Below are 27,994 nucleotides of genomic sequence, written 5' to 3' on the forward strand. Positions count from 1 at the left end.
CGATTTTATCCTTTTTTATAGCTGAGTAGTATTCCATTGTGTGTGTGTGTGTGTGTGTGTGTGTGTGTGTGTGTACATATATATCTACTTTATCTTCTTTATGCAGTCATCAGTTGATGGGCACTTAGCTTGCTTCCACATCTGGGCTATTGTGAATAATGCCACAGTGAACATAGGGGTGCATGGGTCTTTTTGAATTGCTGATTTCAAGTTCTTTGGATAGGTGCCCAGTAGTGGGATGGCTGGGTCATATGGCATTGCTTGTTTTAATTTTTTTGAGACATCTCCCTAGTGGCTGCACCAGTTTGCATTCTCACCAGCAGTGTATGAGGGTTCCTTTTTCTCCACAACCTCTCCAACATTTATTATTTTGTTTTCGTTATTTTAGCCATTGTAAGGGGTGTAAGGTGATATCTTAGAGTAGTTTTGATTTTCATTTTCCTGATGATCAGTGATGTTGCGCATCTTTTTATGTGCCTATTGGTCATCCATATATCTTCTTTGGAGAAGTGTCTGTTCATGCCCCTTGCCCATTTTTTGATCAGGTTGTCTGATATTTTGTTGTTGAGCTGCATGAGTTTTCATATATTATGGAGATTGCCGCTTTGTTGGATATATAATTTGCAAATATTTTTCCCAGTTGGTGGATTGCTTTTTTGTTTCAATTCTATTTTTCTTTGCCTTGTAGAAGCTCTTTTGTCTGATGAAGTCCCATTTGTTTATTCGTTCTATTGTTTCCCTTGTAAGAGAAGACATGGTGTCCGAAAGTATCCTTTTAAGATTGATGTCAAAGAGTGTACTGTTTATATTTTCTTCAAGAAGTCTTACGGTTTGAAGTCTTACCTTTAAGTCTTGGATCCATTTTGAGTTTGTTTTTGTGAATAGTGTAAAAGAATGGTTGATTTTCATTCTTTTACATGTGGCTGTCCAGTTTTCCCAGTGCCATCTGTTGAAGAGTCTTTCTTTTCTCCCTTGTATGTTCTCAGCTCCTCGTTGAAGACTAGCTGTCCATAGATGTGTGGTTTTATTTCTAGGCTTTCAATTCTGTTCCATTGATCTTTGTGCCTGTTTTTGTACCAGTACCATGCTGTTTTGATTACTGTAGCCTTCTATTATATTTTGAAGTCGGGGATTGTGATGCCTTCAGTTTTATTCTTTTTTCTCAGGTTTGCTTTAACAATTTGGGGTCTTTTGTTGCCTCATATGAATTTTAGGATTCTTTTTTCTATTTCTGTAAAGAAGGTCCTTGGGATTCTGATTGGGATTGTGTTGAATCTGTAGATTGCTTTAGGTAGTATGGAGATTTTAACTATGTTTATTCTTCCAATCCATGTGCATGGAATCTGTTTCCATCTCTTTATGTCGTCATAAATTTCTTTCAGGAAAGTCTTGTAGTTTTCATTGTATAGGTCTTTCACTTCCTTGGTTAAATTTATTCCAAGATATTTTGTTCTTTTTGTTGCAATTTTGAATGGGATTCTGTTCTTGAGTTCTCTTTCTGTCACATCCTTATTAGAATATAGAAATGCTACTGATTTATGTAAATTGGTTTTGTACCCTGCAACTTTGCCGTAGTTGTTGATTATTTCTAATAGTTTTCCAATGGATTCTTTGGGGCTTTCTATATATAAGATCATGTCATCTGCAAACAGTGAGAGTTTCACTTCTTCCTTGCCTATTTGGATTCCTTTTATTTCTTTTTCCTGCCAAATTGATCTGGCCAAAACCTCCAGTACTATGTTGAATAAGAGTGGTGAGAGTGGACACCCTTGTCTAGTTCCTGTTCTCAGAGGGATGGCTTTCAATTTTTCCCCTTCGAGTATGACATTGGTTGTGGGTTTGTATGGCCTTTATTATATTAGGTACTTTCCTTCTATACCCATTTTATTGAGAGTTTTTATCACAAATGGATGTTGGATCTTGTTGAATGCTTTCTCTGCGTCTATTGAGAGGATCATGTGGTTTTTGTTTCTCATTTTGTTAATGTGGTGTATCACGTTGATTGACTTGTGGATGTTGAATCATTTGTGTCCCTCATATAAATCCCACTTGATCATGGTGTATGATCTTTTAAATGTATTGCTGTATTTGGTTTGCCAAATTTTGCTGAGAATTTTTGCATCTATGTTCATCTGTGATATTGGTATGTAGTTTTCCTTTTTTGTGTTTTCCTTGTTTGGTTTTGGGATCAGAGTGCGTTGACTTCTTAGAATGTGTTAGGAAGTGCTCCATCTTCCTCGATTTTCTGGAATATTTTGAGAAGGATAGGCATTATGCATGGGCATTTTTTATTGTTAAAATATAGTGCCATTAATTCAACTACAGGAGTATCTATTAAATTCAGGGGAGAGAGGAAGGGGACAGATCTCTAAGCTGGGCTTGGAGAGACTAAAAGACATTCCAAGAGGAAAATATAGAATATTGAAAGGCAAAGACATTTGCAATAATGTGGTGTGTTTGTAGAAGTAAGTTGTTTAGAATTTCTGAGGATAAACAGAGCAGGGTAGCATGGAGGTATTTCATAGGGATGTCTGGCAGGCTAAAGAATTTAGACATTATCCTAGGGTTACAGGGAAACTTTAACATATTAGCGTGAGTGTGACATGATGGGATTGATATGGGATTTGGAGAGCAGTCTGCCACTCAGAGACAGATGCAGGTTTTCAGCTTTAGAAGATGAAAAGGCTAGCTCTTTGATGAGAATGTTAACGTTCTTGTTTCTCCTCCTATTGTTCACTGTCATGTGGGAAACACACCAGTGAGATGGAATTGGGGCAGAATCACACCCCAGTGACAAGATTCATCCTGCTGGGCCTCACAGACTACCCAGATGAAAAACAACTCCTCTTTGCCATCTTCCTGCTGATCTACTCCATGACTCTGGTGGGCAACCTCGGCATGATAGACATGATCCGTGCCAGCTCCACACTGCACACCCCCATGTACTTCTTCCTGAGTGTGCTCTCCTTCCTTGACATCTTCAATTCCTCTGTGTTTACTCCCAGGTTGCTGATCAGCTTCCTCACCACTGACCAGACCATCTCCTTTGCAGGTTGTGTGACCCAGATGGCCCTCATGACCCTCCATGGCACAGGGGAGTGTCTGCTCCTGGCCATCATGGCATATGACAGATTTGTAGCCATCTGCCATCCTCTCCTTTACCACATCATCATGTCCAAGCGCTTGTGTGTCCAGCTAGTGATGGTCACCTATGTTATGGGGGTGTTTATTGCAGCTCTGCAGACAGGGAATGCCTTCATCTTGCCCTACTGTGGTCCCAATGTCATTGATCACTACTCCTGTGGCATCCCCCCCGTGCTCCAACTGGCCTGCTCAGACACCACGGTGGCCAATATCATCCTGCTCTTCTTTTCTGCCTTGGTCACTGTCCCCACAATCTCAGTGATCTTGGTCTCTTATGCCTACATCCTGGTCACAATCTATAAGATGAGGTCCCTGGAGGCCCAGAACAAGGCCTTCTCCACCTGTGCCTCCCACCTCGCTGCCCTCTCCCTCTTCTATGTTCCTGTGTTCCTTGTATATGTCCAACCCAACCCTGAAAGTTCTTCAGCCTCTAACAAGATCCTCTCTGTGTTCTACACCATTGTGATACCCATGCTGAACCCCTTGGTGTACAGCCTAAGGAATAAAGATGTCAAGGCCGCTGTTCAACTTAGGGTTCTTAACTTCAGCAGACAAGGAATTTGTTAGGAAGTTATCTGGCAGCTCATTAAATAGACTACTAGAGAACCCAGCCAAGACAGGAACCAAGAAAGGTGAAGCACAGCTAAGAACCCGCCATAAGAATGGTCTGTACAGAGTGCCACCATAGGGAGTACCACCTCTGGGCATTCTCTGTTGTGACAGCTGGCACTGCTGTCCCTGCACTTTCACCACTGCTAAGCTTTTGGACAAAACCACCTACACTAGCCACTGCACTACCCTCTGTAGCATCCAATCATATATCATTTCTAACAGATCTTAAACCTTTTCATCATTCCCTGAAGTTAAAGTCATAGGCAGGAGCATTCACCTGTTGGGTAGCACAAATATTCTACATCCATTAACATACTACATCCAGCATGGATATCTTACAAGCACTGATATCCTACATCCACACTTCTATCTTTCAGAGCATTGGGATGTGGAAATGCAATCTTCTCTCACTTCAGAAGAAGGAGCTAGATTCTATCTTCCTCCTGTCTTGAAAGTTTCCAGATATAGAAAGGATCATTGCATGCTCAACAGTGAAAATGACATATGTCAACCAGAGAAACCTTCCCTACAGGGTTCTATGGGGAATGTTGTCCTTCTGAATACATGATATTGGAGAAATGGTCCATGTGGTGTTTGAGTGTAGAAAAGAAATAGTGGTCACTTGACTTTGTGGGAGAGAATGGAGCCTCGAGTATAGAAACCTCCACTACAATTAGCTGGGGACCAGAATATTCTCTACAGCAATAGTGAGCTATCATTTCTATATAAATGGCCAAATTAAACAAAATTAAATGCTGAAAGGCCTATTATTTTTTTCAGTCAAAATCAAATTACCTTTATGCCGTTAGACAAAACCTTCCCTTATTGTAATAGAAATCAATCTTACTAATTTAAGAGAGGAAAAAGGGAAGTGGAATTTATTATGAAACACAGATGTCAGTGAAGTTCAATATATTTTTGAGATTCAAATAAAATTGGCCTGAACCCTGTTCCATGTGTGGTAGAATACCAAGATCCCTACCAACCTGTCTGCGGAATGTGAAGCATTAGGGGTGGGCTGTAAATGGCTTATATTTTACCTGATTACCTCTAGCTTCAGGTTCCTAAATCCACTGAATTTCTTTAGCTTATGAATCATCAGGGGAGGGGGAAAAGCATGGGGCTAGGAATGTGGACAGTATAAAATGGGGAAGAGAGAAAAACAAAACCTATCGCAGGTCCTGTGGGGAGGGAAAAAGAGGAGGTTTAGGCAGATTGGGTTGAGACACCACAGCTGGACTTGAGCCTACTGAAGAAGAGAAGCAATTGCATCACTACCAGACAAAAGCTCTGTGTTCACCTGTTACTCCACAGATGTCAAAGTGAAATAACACTTTCTCAGAAAATTAAATAATCCATGGTGAACTTGTTGATCAATGCTTAATGATGATATCAAAATCATCTCCTGGCTTTATTTACAGGTTTGAGGTCTTTTTTCTTAACATGCTCTATTAGTCGGTGTTCTCCAGGGAAATAGAACCAATAGGATATATAGAGAGATATAGAGATAGATAGTGTGTGTGTATACATACATTTGCATATATATACAGAGAGAGAGAGAGAGACAGAGAGAGAGAGCCAGAGAGAGAGAGAGAGATTATAGAATCTGCCATCTGCAAGCTAAAGAACCAGGACAGTCAGTGATATAATTCAGTCTGAATACAATGGCTTGAAAACTGGAGGATCAATTGTGTAAATCCTGGCAGGAGTCTGAAGCCTTGAGAACCAGAAGCACTGGTGTCCGAGGGCAGGAGAAGATGTATGCTTTCACCAGTAGAATACACAGAAGTGACAACATTCTACTTCCAGGCCTAGCCTTAAACAGGACTGTTGGTTTCTACTTCCTCCATCTTGGAAACCTGCTCTGAGACCACTATGCTGTGAAGAAGCCCAGCTTGCCATGTGGAAAGGCCACAAAGAAAAGCACTAAGCGCCAGACATTGAATAAGGCCTCCTTTGCCTTCCAGGACTGCCCAGTTACCAATTGCATAAAGCTGAGTGAGTCAGTCTACACCATACAGAGGAGAAGAACAATTTATCCCAAGCCATGCCTGAACTCCTAACCCATAGAATTGTGAGAAATAACAAATTGTTGTAGTTTTAAGATACTACAAGTTAGGGAGTTTTCTTATGTGGCAAGAGATAACCAAAATAACCCCTAATGGATCCTCCTTGAATTATTTTGAATTTAATCCCCAAAACTTGTGGGGTCCTCTGTGGTGGCTTCATCAGGCTTAGTTTCCGTGCCTGTGCAGTCTTGTCCAGTCTCACTATCATTTTTCCTTAGGGAGGCACCACATCCTTGAGGTTCAGAGCATGGGCTTTGGAGACACCCAGACATAGGACTGGATTCCAGCTCTGTCACATAAAGCTGTGTGACCTTGGTCTCTTTATCTGAAAAACAGACATGTGAATATTAATTACCTTGTAAGGTGGTTTGTGAAGATTAGAATAGATTTAATGCCTACAAAATTCTCAGAATGGTGCCAGGTTCTAATTAGCATTCAGCACACATTAGCTGTTGTTAATAGTCGTCCTTATACTGAATAGTTTCTCTAACCTGTGTTAGTCTATTCTTTTATCTCCCTTATTATTTCTATCCAGTGGAGAAAGTTTAGTGAAGCCACAAATCACAAACCAATGAGGGTGGCAGGATCTACCATCAAAGAACCATAGTTCTCCATGAAGAGAAACTCCAAGGCCTGGAGAAAAATGGTGAGATGTATGGCCTTTCTAAGTCTCTCATTCTACCATGCTAGTCCCTCATTTCCTTTTCCCCAGGCCTAGTAGTCACTGAGAAATCACATGCTCCTAAATACAGCCAAGACCTATTAGGTAATAAAGCTACCTACTGGCCTACCCAACCATGCTCTCAAATTTAATTATTTTTCTTTCCCCATGAACTAGAAATGCTGGGACAGAAAAATCTAAATACACAAGAACATATGATGAAACAGAAGTTACATGGGTTATGGAATCAGACAGGACTAACTTCTAAATCTGGTTTTGCAACATACAATCTGTCATAATTTGTAAACAAGAAAGTAGTGTGAAGATTAAATACTTATATGGTAAAAAATCCTAGCATATACATGGCTTAGAGTAGATGCTCATTTGATACTAGTTTCTCCACTTCTTCTAGCTTGAGTCATTCTGGGCATTAAAAGGGCATTGGCTGCTGGTATCGGTGATGCAATCATGCAGAATGATATCATCTTTCCCTTCTGTTGCCCCAGCATGATTAATCACTATTTCTATGACCTCTGCTCCTCTGCCCAAGCTCCAACTTACCTGTGCTGACATTGCCAAGGTTAAGGCCATCCTTTTCCTTTGTTCTGATTATCCTCTTCACCATGGCCATACCATTTTGAAATAGCCTAATCTGTCTGATTACCCTCTTCACCATCACTGTCAGCTTGGTCACCTTTAGAAGGATGCATTCCCTGAAAGATCAAAGGAAAGCTCTTCCCATCTATGCCTTTCATCTGACCATCATCTCCCTCGTCTACCATTGTGTTCATATATGTTCAGCCAAGCTCTCACAGTCTCAACGTGATGGACCAAACTCTGCAGTCCTGTAGGAGGGTAGAGCTAGGATGAGTTATCAGACCCTGGAGAGTAGAGTGGTGACTCTAAAAAAGGACGAGCCGAGGGCCAAAGACCAGAAGAAGAAAGCTTTGATTTCAAAACCTTGGTCTAGGTAAGAAAGGCATTATATTTGGGCTTCTGTATTTATTGCATCATGTTTAACACCAAAAGTCTAGTTTCCATCTGTCACCATACATATAATGATGTACACTTGAAATTTATACAATGTTATAAATCAATGTGACCTCAATAAAATAATTTTTAAAAAATAAGGAAAGCATCATCATGAATGAATTCAGGGTCAGACATGAAGTTAGATGACAGGTGATGCCCTTGGGGGCAAGAGAAACATTGGATTCCTGTCCTTGAGGCCCCTGGAAGTCAAAACTGGTTCATGAAGAGCCAGACTCAAGAGTGAAGGGGTCTTTCCAGATCCCTCCAGCCTCCTAATTATACACAAATTTGTTTAGAGTTAAACATCTTTGAAGACCCCTCCTCTTGTATCCTGGTGCCTGACGTGGACCTCTCTTCTACATCTCTATTGCCCTGGATAAAAGACAATGGCCAAAGAGAACTTCATAGCCTGCAGTGAAGTATACTTTTTTCCAACACCTGTTTCCTCACCAGTCCTTGTTTTTCCATGAGCTCTCCACTCCCAGGAACAGCATGCAGACACAAGAACATTTGTCACTGGGGCAGTGCTGAATTATTCATACAGAGTTACATTCCTACAGACTCTGCTCACCATTGTTATCTGACTGTGTATCTTGCCTCCTCACATAAACTGCAGGCCAGAAACAGGAACCAAACCTCATTCTTCATTTCACCCCCCACTGAATCTAGCACAGTGCTTGGTACTTAATCAGAGGTTAAGGCATATTTATTTATATATATTTCACCTCTTCTTCTTTGGATTTTAGGCAGCAGATGATAAAAAGAATATCAGTTGTTGTTACACTATAAGGTTCAGGACTTTAATGAAACACTACTGCTCCCTGAATAGCTAATATTTATTGAACATACATTATGTGCCAGGCGTTTTGGCAGGCACATCATACACACTATTTCATTTAATCCTCATAAGAGTTCTATGATTAGGTTATGCCTTTTCCTCATATGTCATATATGAGGAAACTAAGAGTCCAAGGTCATCTACAGGTCATAATTGGTAGAGCCAGGTCCAGCTCATTCCAAAGCCTATGCTCTACTCTAGTGCTTAAAACCCCTAGGGTTTTTGTAGAAAATGATGCAACAAGTTTACATTTCTATTATTTCCAAGAATGACAAAGAGCTGCTCCCATGATTTCTACCAGGGCCCAGCTTCTATTAACCCCTCAGAGTCTTGATTTCTACCAGGAGTTTTCAGTTTCTTCAGAGCATGTGAAGAGAAGCTTGGAAAAGGACAAATAAAATGGGATGGAAGGGTCAGAGAGAATTAGGAAATGAAAGGCCCTTGGTGCCTCTGCCTTGGCCCTTCCCCTCTTGCCAGAAAAGAAAGGCCCCAACTAGCTAAAACAGTTACCTTTTCCTCCATCCTTTCCTGTGTTCCATCTTAATGCTAGCATGGAGTTTTCTTTGTGAGTCACAGCAAATAATGAAACCACTTTGTCTTCTTAGGCAAGTCCAGGCTGGTTTCAAGAGGACAAGCAGTCATTCAGTTTGGTTGAATAAAAAACTTGAGGCTTGGAGAAGAAGTGATGTTTCTTAAAGTAGCCCAACTTTAGCACCTCTCACCAAAATAAAAAAGGGTCTATTGTCCCAGAATCTCAATTTTTCCTGGTGAAAAAGGAGATATTTAGAAAAGGTGATCTATATAAGGTATCTTCCAGTCCTGACGTTCACATGAACTCTGAACCCTCTTGGCAGTACGAATGAGCCTATATACTGATAAAAGATATACTGATGAGAGAAACTCCATTAGAGTGCTTTTCTTCTTGATTATCATCATTAGAGAAATAAAAATGGCCAAAGTAAAAATCAAAATGTCTTCAAAAAAAAAAAAAAAAGAAAAAACAGGAAGCAAAATGTCCTCAAATAACCCTGGGGAAAGAATAGATTGTCAGCCAATAACTCTTCAAAAGACCACCAGAAATCCTGTTGCTCAACCAAAGCTAACTTTACTAGACCTACTGTAATACTGTAATAAGAAAGAATACAGAATCTTAGTAGTGTCTCAAAAAGAGGAAATCAATGGAAGATATTTACCGAGTTTGGGGGTCTGGACTCAAGCTGTTTAAGGTGGATCTTTCAAGCCAAGATGCAGATCAGGATGGGACAAAATTTAGGTCATTTTGGTTTGGGATTGGCAGATGTAGATAGGGAAGTACCTGAAAACAAACTTTGATTAGTAAACTATTGTTTGTTGAGAAAATGGTTTGCCCAGGTGAATAATCTATTGTCCTGATAGGGGAGTTGTTTGGCCAGAGGAGCAAGCTATTTGTTCAAATAAATTGACTTGCAAGAATTTCATGAAGCAATGAGTGAAGTTATTTATTGGTTTACAGTCACATCTTCCTAGGCCTGAATTTCCTGGAACAATTAGTTGTCATGTTACCACGGGTAGTCTCCGTTCTCAGTCCCTATAGTTAAGCCATGTGGGTATAGATGATTGCCCTTCTCAAGTTCAACTTACTATTTTAAAAAACCAGTATGAGATACTATTCTATTCCCATGGAAACAGAACTTTACTTTACTTCCTCCCTCCAATGACATTCTACTTGGGCTATGATGCTGCATATTTCTCCCGCCCTGCCCCACTGAGTGAGCAGACGCAGTTAGCAGGGAAATAGTTTCAGCTGGAGAAGAGCTCATTGCCACATGTAGATAGTCTATCTGTGCCCTGGATGGTTAATGAATCATCAACTTTCATCCAAAAGAACAGCAGTACAGTAGTATGGCAGTACTGGGTAATTTAAAGAAATATTTTTTATTTAGAATGACCAAGTCTCCAGCCCCAGATTTCACTGGCTGTATCTAACTCTTGGCAAGCACTTTCCCTCTCTGGACCACTTTTCCCACTCCCAAACATCTTGAAATAGATGTTCCCCGAGGATCCTTTCAACTCCAGCTTTCTGAGATTTTTTCACTTGGCCCTTCTTATGTATATCTACCTTTGATCAAAAAAATATGTGAATGGGGCCAGCTCCATGGCTGAGTGGTTAAGTTCCCACACTTTGCTTAAGTGGCCGAGGCTTCCGCCAGTTTGGATCCTGGGCACGGACATGGCACCACTCATCAAGCCATGCTGAGGCAGCATCCCACATGCACAACTAGAAGGACCCACAACTAAAAATATACAACTATGTACCAGGGGGTCTTTGGGGAGAAAAAGGAAAAATAAAATCTTAAAAAAAAAAAAAAAGATGTGAAGACAATAAAGGGCATCCATTTGGCTGCTTGTGTAGCCCTTACACAGGTTTCCCTATTGGGATTTTCTTCAAAAGCATATCATCTAAGACCACGGACATACAATACTCAGAACAGAACTACCATGATATCATATACAAGCAAGTATAAAGGCTCATAGCAGGTTATTGTCTTTCCCATTTACCATCAAGTAACAAGAAAGCATAGATTTTTGGTTCTGTGTCTCTCCACTTCCTGGAGGATCCTGCCAGCTGTCACAACTGGTATATAAGAAATCAATATTTCGGGGGCCAGCCCAGTGGCACAGCAGTTAAGTTCACACGTTCTGCTTTAGCGTCCCAGGGTTCGCTGGTTGGGATCCTGGGTGCAGGCGTGGCACTGCTTGGCACGCCATGCTGTGGTAGGCATCCCACATATAAGGTAGAGGAAGATAGGCATGGATGCTAGCTCAGGGCCAGTCTTCCTCAGCAACAAGAGGAGGATTGGCAGCAGTTAGCTCAGAGCTAATCTTCTTCTGCTTCAAAAAAAAAGAAATCAATATTTCACTTCTGAGTGAGCTTTTCATGAAAGAATTGCTGATCAGTGTACCTAAGGAGAGAGAAAGAGACTGCTCCCAGGTAACAGCAGGTTTATTTACTGGTTGTGCTTGCTTACTAACAAGTAAGTTAGTTTGGCAGAACTTGTAAGTTTGGAAGTTTTTGGTCCAAGACTTTCTTTCATTGCAACACATCACCTGTGAATCAGGTTTGCAAGAAGAAGGTTACAGAACCTGCCACTAACAACTAGAACCTTCTCATATTAAAAGTAAATAAAATGAAGGCCTTAGGTCAGTAAGTTAGACACAGGCTCAGTAAGTAAGAAGAAGCCATTCCTCAGAGGAGACAGGAAGGAGCCCTATCTGCAAGGCATGGATGAACTGAGTTAGGATAGATGAAATAGTACGGGGGCCATATCCAAGAAAAGAAGTTTGCCCTTGATGAATATGTCAAGCAGTTAAAACTGCTGTATTAACAAACAACATGCAAATCTCATTGTTTTGCAAGAGCAATCAGTTTATTTCTCACTCATGTTTACATCCATTGTGACTCAGTGGTGAGTCTGCTCCTTTTCAGTCCAAGACAGGCTGATGTAAGAGAAAGCCCTGTATCTTGAACATGACTGGTGACCCAGCAGGTGGGAAACAGGGGAGGTAGGGGACCATGAGGTGGCTTCTAGATTTCTATGCTTAGAATGGCACAAACCACTTCCATTCATACTCTCAGGGCCAAACCCAGTCATGTGGCTAAGCTTCATTTATATGAGAAAAGAGAATGGATAAGAATTCTTATCTGAGAGTCACATGGAGGAGCATTGACATCATAATAAAATCTACCACAAAGAGGCTGAAGGGGGCTATTGCACGTTCATAAGTAGGGAATTGGCACAATGAAGGGGGAAATTGTGAGAAAGATGTGTCAGACTACTTGTGCAGGTTGGAACTCAGTGGGGAAGGTCAGAGGACACAGCCTTGTTTCACTTCTACCAGTGAGATTCATCAGGTCTCTCCCAAGTGAATAAACCCCCTCTCACCTGCAGGAAACCTGAGCAATCCAGTCTCTCATCTGCTGAGGCTCTCTCCCTGATCAGTAGTCTAGGGACTGAATTTCTTTCACACAAACAAGTCATTTGCCTCACAAGGCCCTTAACTTTGCATGGTGATGTCCCCCGAGATTATGAAACCCAAAGTGCCAGGCTCCCCAAGGAGAAAGCCAATTTCTTCCTTCCCAGCCTGGAAAAAGTCTCTCTACACCCTGTTCTCATTGGGCTTGGTTCTCTACCCTGTACCTTGAGGTGTCTGTTAGAGAGTTAATTATAAGAGTGAAGAGTTGAAAATTCCTTATTGTTAACCAATGGGAAATAGTTAAGTAAATAATGGTACACATACACAGCAAAATAACATGTAGCCATTAAATACAAGGATGTAGGCTATTATTTATTGATTGATTAGGAAAAATGTCCACGGCATCTTGCTGAGTGGGAAAGTAAATAACAGCATAGCTTACATAGTATGATTCTGTTTATGGAAAATTATAGAAGACTCACCAACTCGCATCTTCTGCGATGGTGGGGTTTCAGATTATACTTTCTTCTTGGTTCTTTTCTGTGTTGGTTAAATTTTTTACAATGTTTAGTATGTGTTATTTTTTTCAAAGACAATAAAGCTATTTTGGAGAAGAAAAGAATTATGTTTTTTTGAGGTGGAGAGATGTGTTTTCACTATTGTTAAATGAATAAAACAATTATGATATAATTCTAGTATTGTGTGTCTGTGTGTATATATATCTCAAAAAAATACAATCAAGCATGCTTCCCAGGGATATTCTGATGACAAAAGGAAATAAGAATTGGGGAAATCACATCTAGACCCTCCAAGGCCAAGCGTATGTTGCTATTATTAGCACTTTCAGTCACTTCCTGTGAGACCTAAGGATTATGTTGACATGTTCCCCAGTGTACAACTTGGCCTTGAGAGACTTTTGAGTCTCAACAACCTGAAAAGAGAGGTCTGCAAGGCACAAACACTATAAATAAAGAAGGTCTGTCCTAACATTTGATGGAGACTCCCTGCTCCTCAGGGGTTCCCAGACAACCTTCACCAAGATCTCTCTAGCATCCCTTAGAGACAAACTCCAGTTCCAGGTCTGCTCTTGGGAGAACTAGTCACAAATTCTCACTGACTCTAGGGGTCAGGATGAAAAAAGCCAGATGAATCTTAAGACAGGAGCCTTCCCAGCAACAAAGAATTTCAAAGCTTTGTTACACTGAGAGATTCTCTTAAGAAGCTGATCAAAGACAATCAATGTAAAGGGAGAGAAACACCCCAAGAGGTCTCCAACAACAAGGCTCATGGATGGATGGTCTCTGCTCAACCATAGGTAAGTGGGCTGAGGGGCAGAATCCTCTTACCAGTAAGGGCTTAGACTCCTTTACGCTCCCTTCCCCATAAACCATGCTCAAACTGTTCAAATCTGATCATCATCCCCAGAATTTAGGTAAATAGGAAAAAAAAGGAGAACTCTCAAGCAGTGTGCAGTAAATTTGAAATTAATTTTCATAGGGTTCTTCCCTGGGGCCTCTTGTCCTACTAGCTTTACATTGTATACCAGAGACCTTGGAGTTCACCCTGATAATTGCTCTCCTCTTCACGCTGGCATCTTCAGTCCATTGTCAATTCCAGACATATTTAATCCAAACATCTCTCAAATCCATTTACCACTGTCTGTCTCTACTACCCCTACTCTAGTTTAAGCTGTGAATCCCCCCTGTATGATTTCAATATCCTCCCAACAAATCTTCCCCATCCGTTGACCCTCTTCCAATAATTTCTCCACAACTACATTCAGAGTGATATTGTCAAAAAGCAAATATGACTACTTCATCCTCCTAGTGAAAACTCTTTAATTGCATCTCACAGAAGACAAATTCCTTAACGTGGTCTAGAGTACTGGATAATCATGTAAGCTCTAGACCCTGATGATCTGAATTCAAGCCCCAGCTCTGCTACATACTAGCTGAGTCTTTCAGCAAGTTCCTTAACTTCTTTGTGCCTTGGTTATCTCTTAAGAAAAATGAAGATTTCAAAAGTACATCTCATAAGGCTGTTGAGAGGATCAAATGCAATTAAAGGTGTTTGGAACACTGCCTGGCACACAGTCAATATACAATAAACATATTCTGAACAACTGAAAACATCCAATGACTCTCAAACCTCCATCTCCTACACAGAACTCCCTCCTAAGCTTCAAAACAGCATACCTACCTACCTCCTGGACCTGTGTACTTGACTCTCCCAAACTACCATGTCCATCCTTAAACCTGTTACCCTTGGAGAGAATGACACAACTATTCACCCTGTCACCCAAACTGGGAACCTGGATGTCATCCCTGACCCTTCTTCACCCTATACAACCAATTAATGTGTAAGTACTAATAAATCCATCTCCTAAATATTTATCTAATATTTCCAGTTCTTAAACTCTCTGAGGGCAAAGATCTCATCTATGTTGATCACCAGTGTGTCTCCAGTATTAATAACAAAACTTATCTATTTGTGAGTCAATAAAATAACATTACCTTAGCCAAGACAACTATGATCAGTTACCTAATGTAGCTCCCTGCCTCCTCTCTTTCTTTAAAGTCATTTTTCCAGCTTAGTCTGACCATGTCACCATCCTGCTTAAAATACTTCAACTGCTCCCCACTTAGAGGACTCTGCTCTGAAAGCCATCCTCCAGAAGCTGGGCAGCATACCTCCTGGTTAACAATGAGCAGTAGTGGCTAATAAATGTTAATCTCATAAAAGTAAGGAAGAAATAATGCCTGGACTACCCAGGTCTGAAACTCCAGTTTTTTCACACATTTGTTAAAACTCTGTCTATCAAAAGGAAAATAATTTATGAAAACAGCTGAGACTACAAACTACTAATCACTGTATTTTACACCCAAACATCAAGGAATAGACGTTATTGCCAAAAGTGGCAAATTCTCTTGCTGTGCCCAAGGAAAGAGCAGAGCTGTCAGAGAGAGAACAGGAACCCACCCACAGCTCTGTAAGATATCCATGGGAATAGATCTTCAGAAATTCTCAGGGACTCTCCCATCTTGAGATGACCTCCACCTTCATAAGCCCCCTCTCTTTTTTCATGTCAGGACACTTCAACATTCTGTCCAAATGCATTTTCATCCACAGCATCCCCTTACCAAAGTCTCAGCAGGGGCACTGGAGGAAGCTGTCCTCCTGCTCTCTCAACCAGGAATCACTACTGTGAATTCAAGTTCCCCCAATTTCCATAACACACAGTGTTATAGCCAATCCCCCACTCAACTCAACCATATTAGTTTGCTATGGACCTGTGAGCCCATATGAAGGAATTACTGAAGAGAAAGGCCAAGCAGACTGCCCCTGCTAGCTTCCTTCTTGCTTTCTCTCTGCTGAAGCTTTTAAGGACCGTAACGAATAGCATCGCTCAGGCTTTTAAGGACCATAATGAACAGCATCACTCTTCTCCATGCAAATTCTGAACCAATTAAGAGAGAAGAGGTAGGAGCAAGGCATATAGCAAAATACCACCCACATCACTGATAGAACTGGGTACGGCAGAGCATGATTCATGCTTGAAGGTAAATGATCTTCTTCAAACTGAACCCAAGAACTAGACAGACTTAATGACTTAGTTTTAAGATCTACATTAGGGAGGAGTAGAGCAGAACCTGTGCAATAGGCAAAGAAGAGGGCGGAGCAGAACTACACACACGCCATGACTTATCCAAAATTCACTGATCACAGAAGGCATCCCTCCTCCAGGAGAAGAGGGAACAGGAGTGTTACTCAATGGATATCCCTTCATAGGGAAGGAATCATCATGAGTAGAAAAGAAACATCCCCACCAGTCCTCTCCACAGATAAAATCTACACATAGTGTTTACGTTTCAAGAGACCCAGAATTGTCAATAGATGCTGAAAGCACAAAGCCATATTACTGGATTTGATTAGAGGCCACCTATTTCTAGCTATCCTGGGATGCTCTAAAAGAGGCCTTGCCTTATTCCTCCTTTGTTCCCAGCCTCATTAAGATCATACAGAATTCCAAACATTTAATAACGAGTATGCCACCGCCACCGACCAATCAGAACAGACACCCAAACAATCAGAACCAATGCTCGACCAATCAGAAGAGATGTCCGACCTATCAGAGCAGACCCTGGCCGATATCTCATGTAAGAATGTCCGCTCAGAATAGCAGCCTTGGTTGTTTGAAAACCTAGATAGTGAGGATCCTGAGAGGAAAATTTGGGGGAGCATGACAACAGCAGAGAGAATTTGTATAAATATGACAGTCCCCCCTAGGGAGCTTAAGAAAGTAGGTTTGTGGACTCTCTGCCCTGTGCTTTCTGGTTAGAGATCTCACCTCCAATTCTGCCTTAAGACTTGTGCCCTATGCTGGAGCCCAATGCCACAAATTTGTCACTTCCTACTGCCTTAAGTTGTTTCTAGCTAAAACACAAGACCTTGGCTCTTGGTTATGGTTTTATCAAGCTGAAGCATCCGTATTTACTATAGCTGCCTGTTCTCCCAAACAATATTTTTCACAGTTACTAGTGAATAACATAGACTTTGTTTTAACTTATTTCTTTTTTTACTTTCTTTCCATAGATTATTAGCTTTGTCAATAGAGAGAGATCAGGAAAGTCCAATCTCCTGACAAATCAGGAGACTTCTGTGAAAGCACAGCAGCCTCAATAGCCAGGAGTAACCCAAACTAGGTGTATAAGAGCCCTCAGGATGCTGTAACAAAGTTCAACAAACTATGTGACTTTAAATAAGAGAAATTTATTCCCTCATGGTTATGGAGGTTAGAAGTTCAAAACCAAGATGTTGGCAGGGCCACACTCCCTATAAGTCCTCTTGTGGAAGATCAGTCCTTGCTTCTTCTAGCTCTGGAAGCCCCAGGCATTCCTTGGCTTGTGGCAGCATGACTCTAATCTCTGCCTCTGTCTTCACATGGCCACCTTCCTTCTGAGTCTGTATATTCATGGAATTCTTCTCCCTGTCTCCTCATTCTATCTTCTTATAGGGAAATCAGTCATATTGGATGAAGGGCCCACCCTAATACAGTATAACTGCAGCTTAACTCGATTACTTCTACAAAGACCCTGTTTCTAAATAAGGTCACATGCACAGGTAGCAGGGGTTAGGACTTCAATGTATCTTTTGGGGCGATACAATTCAACCCACAACACTTGGAGAAATGACTGCTGTACTGAGTCACTTTACATTCTCATGATGTTAGGCCTGATTTCCTGAGTCCCTTGCCCTGGATCCAGCACTGTTAGAGCCTTTGAATCCAGATATAGTCCAAATTGCTTCTTTCATTTATTTCTTCTCTGAGCCAACACACCAGGCCTCCAGACCCCACTAAAGATGCCAGTTCCCCATGAGACAGGAAACTTGGGAACAAAAAGTGATTATAACTATATAATAAGAATACAATAATTAGAATGGACTGAGTTCTAATCCCACTTTCTTCATGTACTAACTCCTACCATGGGGAAGTTGATAATCTCAGTCAATATAAATGGACACAATATTTAAATGAGAAGGTATTATGAAGTTTCAATAGCTGTGTCTAGGAAATCAGTTAACACATGACTCATAGTAGGTGTTCAATTCATGCCAGTGTCCTCTCCCCAGTTACCCTCACACTGCATGCTCTGGGGACATTAAAAGGGCTTCAGACACTGACCCTAGGTCTTCCTCGAGTGTATAAATATGTCTTATTGGGTCTTTTCAGTGACGTTTGCACCATGGGGAAGAATTGCACCCAAGTCACCTGGTTCCTCCTGCTGGGGCTCACAGAGCAGGAGGGACCAAAGGGCACCCTCTTTGTGTTCTTCTTATTCATCTATTCAGTCACCCTCATGGGCAACCTGGGCATAATCACCCTGATCCACACAGATCCACAGCTCCACACACCCATGTACTTCTTTCTGAGCATCCTTGCCTTCATAGACTCCTCTTTCTCCACGATAAACACCCCCAGGTTGCTGGAGAGCTTCCTCACCTCAGGCCAGTCCATCTCCTTCAAAGGCTGTGTGGTGCAGATGGCCCTCATGTCTCTCCATGGTACTGCTGAGTGTCTGCTCCTGGCCATCATGGCCTATGACCGATTTGTTGCCATCTGCCACCCTCTCCTCTACCACACCATCATGTCTCAACATCTCTGTGTCCAGCTGGTAGTGGTCACCTACGTGGCTTCTGTTGCCATTTCAGGTTTACTGACTTGGTACATCTTCAAGCTGCCCTACTGTGGCCCCAACGTCATTAACCACTATTTCTGTGACATCCCCCCTATGCTTCAACTTGCCTGTGTGGACACTTCTGCAGTTGAAAACATCATCTTCTCAACTTGTGCCCTGATTATCCTCTTTACCATCACCATTATCCTGATGTCCTATGCCTACATCTTTGTGACTATCAGCAGGATACGTTCCCTGGAGGCTCAGAGCAAAGCACTCTCCACCTGTGCCTCCCACCTCACCATCATCTGCCTCTTCTATGGCACCATCACCTTCATGTATGCTCAGCCAAGCTCTCGCACTTCCATGGAGCGGAACAAAGTTGTGTCTGTCTTCTACACTGTGGTCATCCCCATGCTGAACCCTCTGATTTACAGCCTGAGGAATAAAGATGTGAAGACTGCTTTAAAGAGGAGATGCCTTGGCAAGCTGTCTGTGTAACCAAGTGTGGAGCATTCTATCCCAAACCATAGCATGCTAGCCACAACATTAACATGGATGGTATTAGCACTTAGATAGAGTGAACTATGTGCCAGCACCATTTTAAAGGCTTTACACACATCAACTCATTTTCTCTTCAGAACAACCATATGAAATTGACACTATTATTATCTCCCAGGAATCTGAGGCACAGAGAGGCTGTAACTGGCCCAAGTTCACACCAATAATAAAAGGCATTGCAGAATTTAAATCCAGGCAGTCTGGCTCCAGAAATCTTATTCTCAACAAACACTTATTCCCTCTTTCTGATGACTGCATCTCACAAGTGGACAATGGGCACTGTTTTCCTTAAATTCAATATATCTTAAGGAGGGACTGGACCATGGAATTAGAAAGTGGTATGAGAGGAACCATGGGCTTTGGAGCCAGCACATCTGAATTCACACTGCCTCTGAGTGACTCCTTTCCTTGGCACCTATGTGATTAAATCAAGGTACACAGCCCCCTGATTCAGTTTTCCCAAATGAAAATGGGCATTCACATACATCTCAACTGGTTATTGTAAGGGTCCCATGAGAGTAAAGGGGCTCACACAGGGTATGCCACAAACAATTATTCACAAGCTGTTGGTTTTTTATATTCTATGGGGAAACCTCTTCATACAACCAAATATTCTTATACGTCAATGTCTCTTAAGAGTGAGATCATAGGGGCTGGCCCCGTGGCCAAGTGGTTAAGTTCACGCGCTCCACTGCAGGCAGCCCAGTGTTTCGTTGGTTCGAATGCTGGGTGCGGGCATGGCACTGCTCATCAAGCCACACTGAGGCAGCGTCCCACATGCCACAACTAGAAGGACCCACAACAAAGAATATGCAACTATGTACCGGGGGGCCTTGGGGAGAAAAAGGAAAAAAAATAAAATCTTTAAAAAAAAAAAAGAGTGAGATCATATTGTGTAGCTATGATATTAAATGACATTTAATTAAATCATGGGAAAGTTCTTCATTTCCCAGTTCTCTTTTTTCAGCTCTTCTGAAGTCAAGGTTAAAGTCTCCATTTGATACTAGTCTGACTTTAAATCTTCCTTAATCCAATCTCGCTCTTTAACAGAGAGAACAAGCCTTAGCACTTAACAGTAATTGGCTACAATTTAATAACGTTATTTTGCTTTCATTTTTGTTTATCAATATGTCACTTTTTATTATGGTTCTGATAAAAAGTGTTTTCTTAATAAACAATTATTTAAAACAGTACAATTTCTTGAAAAATCACAATACAGGTGATGCAGAAGGAAAAAAATCACAAAGAAGGTAAACAAATTACTTTAGAAAGATGGATATAGATAATTCATATATTTCAAAGCATTTGCACATTTGTTCTTTTATTTGATCTTCATCAAACACTGTAATATAGGTAAGCCAGGGATTACTACAGATAAAACAAAATAATAATAATAATAAATCAGAGAAGTTGAACTGACCAGCTCTAAGTCTCACTGGGCAGCAATAAAATAGCTAAGAGTAGAGAACCCAGGCGTCCTGTATCTTGATGGAAACCCCTGAACACATTTCTCACTTTCATTTCAGAAAACATGAAAGTTCTGGATCTTTTTGGCTACAGGAGTTTTCCTTGCTGGGTTTTCCCATTTAACTTCTCATAGGGTCTCCCTTGAACCCAAATGCCCATCCTCTGTCTCAAACCCCTGGAAAACAGGCAGTGGGATGAATCCCTTCTCTTCCAGGAAGCCTCTTGAATCTGCTTGGTATTGTCTTCCACTGTCAACAACAGAGAGTGGACTATGACAGTCTGAACTCCTAAGGTCTTCTGATGAATTCTGCCTGTAAGAGTCAAAGAAGTTTCCCAGAAGAGGTTACGTTTAAGATGGACTTAGAGTGATAATAAAGATTTTCAACCTGACAAAGGAATCATGGAGAAGTTGTCCACGTGTGTTCTAAATTGTGATGGAATCATGCTTAGCAAAAGGCTGGAAATAGTTCAGACTGGTATGGAGACTCCATGAAGGCAATGGAGATCCAGGTGTCTTCTGTCTTTCTGCTCCAGCATCTTTAGCATATATCTTCTGTCATGGGCTGAATTGTGTGCCCCCTAAAATTGATATGTTGAAGACTTAACCCCCAGGGCCTTGGAATGTGACTGTATTTGGAGACAGGGCCTTTAAAGAGATGATTAAATTAAAATGAGGCTGTTAGGCTGAGCCCTAAAACAATCTGACTGATGTCTTTATAAGAAGAGGAATTTGGACACGCAAAGAGAAACCACGGATGCACACATACCAAGGAAAGACCATGTGAGGACACAGTAAGAAGGTGGTCATTTCCAAAGGAGAGAGCTCTCAGAAGAAACCAAACTTACTGACACAGCGATCTTGTACTTTAAACCTCCAGAATCATGAGAAAGTTAATTTCTGTTGTTTGTCACCCAGTGTATGGTATTTTGTCATGTCAGTTCAAGCATACTAACACTGAAAGCCCAAGAAGCTTCTATATTCAAGACTGCCTCTTAGCCTAACATGGCTGCTGAGGCTCTAGCCATCAATTCAATTTTTTAAAAAGAAAGCTGGAGGAATGAGGAAAAATTGCCAACTGTTTATCCTTTTTTTTGGTGGTCTTTCTAATAACAGCCAATCACAACCATTTCCCTATCATTGGCCAGAACTTAGTCACATGAGAGTCATGTGTCTGCAAGGGAGGCTGGGAAATATAGTTATTAGCTGGACACATTGCCACCTGGATATCTTGGGATCCTGTGTTTAAGGACGAAGGGGAGAATGAATGCTGGATAGGCATCTGGCAGTCTTGGCCACACCTTCCTTACTGCTTACTGCCTAGAGCAGAGGATGGCAGAGAACTGAAGTCTCACCCACAGCCCTGTTGCACCCAGCCAGTAGGTGTGTGGACAGCATAATAAATTTAAATTTTTTAGCCAACATAAAAAATTTGATGAGATTATGTTTTAAAACTCAATTTTTCTGGGAAGAAAAACTGAAATAGATCACTCCAACAGCCTTATTCCCAGCACAGCCATAATCATCTAGTGCTGAGCCAAAGATGCTGCTTTAAACAGGACACAGATTCTCCAATTCTCCCCCACCCTCACATTTCCCCACCACTATGTTTAGAGTGTCTACTGACTTTCTATCATGCCTGATTTTTTCCCAATAGCAGAGAAAATGTAAGGTATTCCCATCTCTAGCAAAAGTGAGAAGAGAAACATGGACCTAGAAGTCTACATGTTTCAAGACAAATAGCCAGTGCCTGGAACAATTCCTAGCACACAGAAGATGCTCAATCAGTACTCTTTGAATGAATGAAGATGATACATATTTTTTGGACGTGAAGAATATCCCTATAGGTATAATATTAGCTCACCCCAAAAAAGCAAAAAAATGGTGTATCCATGTAGATAGAATAAGACCTATCTTCTTCATTCATTGAAGATATCTGAATGGCCCTTTAAGGCATTTGAGTTTGCAACCCTTGGCCCACAGGGAGAATTCTTGACTCTTTAGTATTATGTTACAAGCCTGTCCCAACTTAACTTTCCAGGGAGCACCCTAGAGTTCCCACCAAACACCTAGCCTAGCACGCACCCAATGACCTGGCCTGGCCTGAACAGGGCATGTATTTGCACATAGCTCTTACTTTGCTCCCCAGTGCCTTGAATGTGTTTCTTCATCCCTTTGTCAGCCTGACAAATCTATTCGTTATCATCCTAGTCCCAGCCAAAATGTAACTTCTTCTGGGGAACTTCTCAATTCCTACAGATAGAATTCATCATTCCTTCTCTGTGCTCTGGTTTACCTCTGTTACAGAAAAAAGTTTAAAACTATCAGAATCCAAAGATTGAGTGCTGAGTGAAAAAAAGGAAAAATTTACTTTCAAGCAGGAAGCCCAATCCTACACAGTATGGGAAAACTTCATATTTGAAGATGTGGAAGGAGAAATGGGGTAGTTTTCTAAAGTCAGAAGACCATGAACTGTTCTTTCCCATATTAGGAAAGCAAAGTCCCTGGGTGTTACTGATTGGCTGCCAACACCTGAGTTTTAATTGGAGAATATTTGGCTTGGTTGGAGGTGGTCATCTGTGAACACATGGTACCTGGTCCAAGTCTGGCTGTGGTGTCAAGCTGCCTCTGAACGTTCATGAGGTTCCCAAATCAGAAGGAGTCACCCAGGTAGCAGGGTACTCACTTGCAGACTAAGAGACCAAGTCAAGGCTGATTGCTTACCTCAACACCAGCACTCACACACTGCACTGTAAATGCCAATTTGTTTTTCTTCTCCATTAGACATGAGTGCCTGGAATATATTGTCTTTTTTTAATCTTATGTCCCAGTCACCCAGCCCCTGGCCCAGTGTTGGATACTGAGAGAATGTTCAACTATTGATTGTTCTTTGACTTAAATGAGATAATACAGCAAAGTGCCTAGCATAGTACCCGACACATAGTAGATGCCCAGCAAATTATAGTTCATGTCAGAAGAAAATGTGAGGCCAAATTATAGGTGGAATATTTTTCCCAAGAACAGGGAGGGATGCCTCTAGCTAAATCTCAACACAACCCCTGCCGAGTTACAGGGCTGCATCTTTCCCATAAGGAGTTGCTACCCCTCTCCTCCAAATCAGCAAGCTGCACATGTGAGCCATTTTCCCACGGAGACAGCAACCTGGAAACAACCAGCAGTTATCCTTGAGATGGGATCTACCCAACTGTGTGGGACGAGTGGGAGCAGGGGGTAGTTCAGAGTCTCATTTTGCCCTAGGTTTTATTTTTGCCTTCATTTTGCAGAGAAGGTCACCATGCAGATGGGAAACTTTGGGTTAGCCTGTGGGGTCCAGAGCACAGGCTCTTACCTCAGCTCTGGGAAACCTTGTTATCACTCTGAAACCTGGCTCTCTGCTCCTTTAAAGACTCTGCTACCACAAGTCCTCTTTAAGGCTGTTTATAATAATTTTGTGTGCAGGCTTTGTGTTCCCAGCTAGACCGTGAACTCCCTAAGGGTGGGGAGTGTGCCTAACAGACCTGGGGGTTTGGAATCAGGGCTCAATGAAATCTGATTGGAAAGTTACAAAATAGACCTGTCCAAATCCCAACAGCTCTGCTCCCCAGCTGAAGACCCTGGAGACCTGGGTTCCTGCAAGAAATTCAGAGGCAAGCTCACAGTTTTATTTTCTCTGATAAACCCTATCAGCTTCTGCCAGCTTCCTCTTCATGGGCTGACCCCTCCCAAACAATTCTGGTAGAGTCAGGTTTGACAAGGAGCTTCTGGAGCTCTAGGGCAGCTGCAGAGGGAATGGAAACAGGAGAAAAAAATGGATAAGGCAAGGGGAAGAGAGTGGGCAACTAGCATGACCCCTCTGGACCAATCCTCTCTCTAGACCTCTCTCCTAGAGGGCTTATCTCCAGCAGGCAGTGGTCTCCACCTGGGACATGGGGCCTGTAAGTCACACCTGGAAAGGAGAGCTCCTTCTGTCTCCACCAGGATGAGTTCAGGCAGGCTCAGGACTGCAGGGGAAGGGCCATGAGTCACTGATGATCAGGAAAGAGCCAGGGAATGGGAGAGGGTGGAGCAGACGCCTCTGCTGTGTCAGAGGCCACAGGCTCACTCCTGACCTGTGTCCAAGGCCCTTCCTAAGCTCAGGTCAGGGTCTCTCAACCTTCACACTGTTAACATTTGGGGCTGGGTAATTCTTTGTTGTGGGGAGGAATGGGACTGTCCTGTTTATTATAGAATGTTTAACAGCATCCCCGACCTCTACCTAAAATGCCAGTAGCATCTACCTCTTTCTGAGTTGAGACAACTAAAGATGTCTCCAGACACTGCCAAATGTCCCCTGGGGGTAGAGAGGAATCTATGCGATTCCAAATCCACAGGACTTGGAGGGCTTGCTGGCTCTACATCCCTGCTTCATGCAAAACATAGAGTGGGATCTCAACATTCCTAATCTCCTCTCCTTCACCTATCTCTTCCTAGTAATTCCTAAAGATGACCCCCCAGGCCCTAATCACATTTACTGCTGCTTCTTTGAGGGAAGTGGGTGAGAAAGAGTATGTAAAGATCATGGAAAATTAATCAAGTTCCCCAGAACTTAGAGAGGGAAGGAAGAGCCAGGAATATATATATATACATATACCATATATATACGGTAACTATGTGTGGTGATGATTTTGTTAATTAGCTTGGTTGTGGTGATTATTTGACAGTGTATATCAAATCATCAAGTTGTACAACTTAAACTTATCAATTTTTAGTTGTCAATTATACTTCAATAAAGCTTGGGGGGCAAAAATGTCAATGAGAGCTGCAGTCATCTCAAGGTTTGACTGGGTTCTACAAGAGCTGTTTTCAATGTGGCTCATTCTTGGGCTTGTTCTCAGGAGGCCTCAGTTCCCTGCTGAGTGGACTTTGCATAGGGAACCCACACAGCAGGTGGATTCCCACAGAGTCAATAATCCAAGAGAGTGAGCAGGGAGGAAGACACAGGTCTTTTCTGATTGCTATGGGTTGAATTGCGTCCTTCTAAAAGTTCGTATGTTGAACTCCTAACCCTTGGTGTAGCTGCCCCTGATGCAGGAAGGGTTAATAATCACTGGAAAAGCTTGCCAACAAACTGTGACCCAGAGGTGAGAAGGCCGGTTAGCCAATGACAGGTAAGACCTCCAGGGGGAGGCAACCTAAGACAGGCATCGGTCGTCCGGGGACACAGATGGAGACACGATATCGGGAGCAGGAGGGGCTGTTGCCTAGGAGGGCTTGCATGCTCCAAGATAAAATATAAGAGCACAGCAATAACATGATAATATCAAAACAGAGGCCAAGGGAGGGCTCCTTGAGAAATCACTAAGAATTCTTGGCATTCGCTAATTACTTCATCCAGAACACCTGTATATGTTCAACAGCTGTAAGCTATGTATATATTGAAACGCTGGTTATAATAAACTCAGAGTGGCCATCAGCCCTCTCTGCATCTATCCTGATGTGTACATTGGATTGCGACACCGACACTTAGTCCCTCAGAATGTGACCTTATTTGGAGATAAAGTCTTTACAGAGATAATCAAGCTAAATGAAGTCATTAGGGTAGGCCTTAATCCAATGAAACTGACGTCCTTATTAAAAGGGGAACTTTGGACACAAAGACAGACATGTATACAGGGAAAATGCTGTGCAACAATGAAGGCAGAGATCAGAGTGAACACCTAAAGATTTCCAGCAAACCACCAGAAGTTAATCAAGAGGCATGGGAGGCCCATGCCTCAGAAAAAACAACCCTTCTGACATCTTAATCTCACACATCTAGTCTCCAGAACTATGAGACAATAGATGTCTGTTGTTTAAGTAACCCAGTTTGTGGTACTTTGTTACAGCAGCTCTAGAAAACTAATGCAATGGCCAAGTCTCAGAAGTGACACATCATCACTTCTTCCACATTCCATTTGTTAGAGGGGAGTCACTAGGTCCAGCCTATGTTCCAGGGGAGGGAATTAAGCACCGCCTTTTGAAAGGAGGGTTATCAGAGAATTTGTGGAGATGTTTCAAAACCGTCACCAGGTCGATGAGATCCCTCTGTAATCAGATGGTAAATTCCCCTCTTCTGTTTAAGCTAACTCAAATTGGATTCCTTGGTTCTGCATTCAAATGTCTTTATTAAGAGTCTATTTATGTGTCATTCTTCTCTAGTAAGTTCTTGAGGATAAATTTTGTCGTTCTGCCTCCCCAGAACCCCGTCTAGGGCTGAAAATATTTGTCCACAAAGTTGACTAACCAATTAATTATGTCAGAAATAACAACACATTATGCTGATATAGCTCTTAGGACTTTACAAGGCACTTTCGTAGCAGATTACTTCAGAAACCAACTATAGAGATCAAATAAGAGAACGGCTGTGACATTTCAAAAGCATGAAATGTTATTATTTTCTCTAGAGGTGATACATTCAGTGGATAACTAACTGATATTTGTCTTTTATACCCTTATATAAGGGTATAAAACTGTTCATCTAACTTCATACATTCATGCATCAACAAATATGTATGGTCTACTAAGTATCCCATGCTGTACTAAGTGCTAGAGATGGTGCGATGAATAAGTCATTACCCTCAAGGAACATACAGTCTGGTATTAAAATCATTGTCAGACTACATATCCAAACTATCTCTGGCTGGTTCTGCCTGTAACCATCAGCCTCTCCAACCTGGGCCTTACTTACTGAGCATCCCCGTTTTCTGGGAACTGAATGGCCAGAAGCCCCTGGCCAAGCACCCCTGACTTTGAGAAGCGGCTGTTCTAGAAGAGACCAGATGATCAGATAAATACAGTTGTCTGAAGCTTAATTTTAATGTTTTGTGAATACTTTTTCCCCTTGCATGCTGCAGAGGATGTCGACCAAAGACTGTGAGTGGGTGAAAAGGAATAGAGAAATGAAAAACTAAAAATGACAAACAAGGGAAGCAATGATACATTCTCACTTGAGAAATAACTGAGAAGAGATTGCAGGGGGTTGATGTGGGTGTATGAAAATTATATGTAAATGTGACATTCATCTCAGCTCAAATTTTTACAGTCCTTTAATTTTATATACTTGAGTTTCATTCACTGGAAATATTCTCCTGGCATCTACTATGTGAAATTATTGACTGCTAATTTCACCCATCCTCACTATCTGTTTGATCACGTGATCAGGGGTGAAACATTTTTCCACTCTGGCCCTTAGCTGGATAAATAATCTTTAAGGATTCTTCTATCTTCTACTTATATTCTTAGCACAGAGAGTAATACTTTCCTTTGCCATCAGTATTTCCAAGGAATCTGCCCCAGGATTTGAATGCTCTTAGAAAGCCTAAATCCTGGTGAATACTTGGGAGAAAAAGGAGAGTATAGGAAAAGGAAATTGTGGGAAAGAATTAACCATAGAGGGAAGGATAGGAAAAGGCAAAAAAATAGTGATGAACCTGGCAAAAGATTGTAGAAAACTCCCCACAACTC

General features: G+C 41.8%; 2 protein-coding genes across 2 annotated transcripts; both read left to right on the forward strand.

The window, feature by feature from the left end:
• The first annotated feature begins 2,763 nt into the window (after window positions 1-2,763).
• Window positions 2,764-3,711, forward strand: LOC106822145 (olfactory receptor 5AP2-like). Its single transcript, XM_070487383.1, has 2 exons — window positions 2,764-3,331; window positions 3,404-3,711. Exons 1-2 carry the CDS (start codon window positions 2,764-2,766, stop codon window positions 3,709-3,711), a joined length of 876 nt encoding a protein of 291 aa, XP_070343484.1.
• Window positions 3,712-18,054: 14,343 nt separating this feature from the next.
• On the forward strand, window positions 18,055-18,987 carry LOC106822146 (olfactory receptor 5p57-like). Its single transcript, XM_070487384.1, has 2 exons — window positions 18,055-18,614; window positions 18,696-18,987. Exons 1-2 carry the CDS (start codon window positions 18,055-18,057, stop codon window positions 18,985-18,987), a joined length of 852 nt encoding a protein of 283 aa, XP_070343485.1.
• Window positions 18,988-27,994: the final 9,007 nt, after the last annotated feature.

The sequence above is a fragment of the Equus asinus genome, chromosome 17 (assembly GCF_041296235.1).
Source record: "Equus asinus isolate D_3611 breed Donkey chromosome 17, EquAss-T2T_v2, whole genome shotgun sequence".
Lineage (NCBI taxonomy): Eukaryota > Metazoa > Chordata > Mammalia > Perissodactyla > Equidae > Equus > Equus asinus.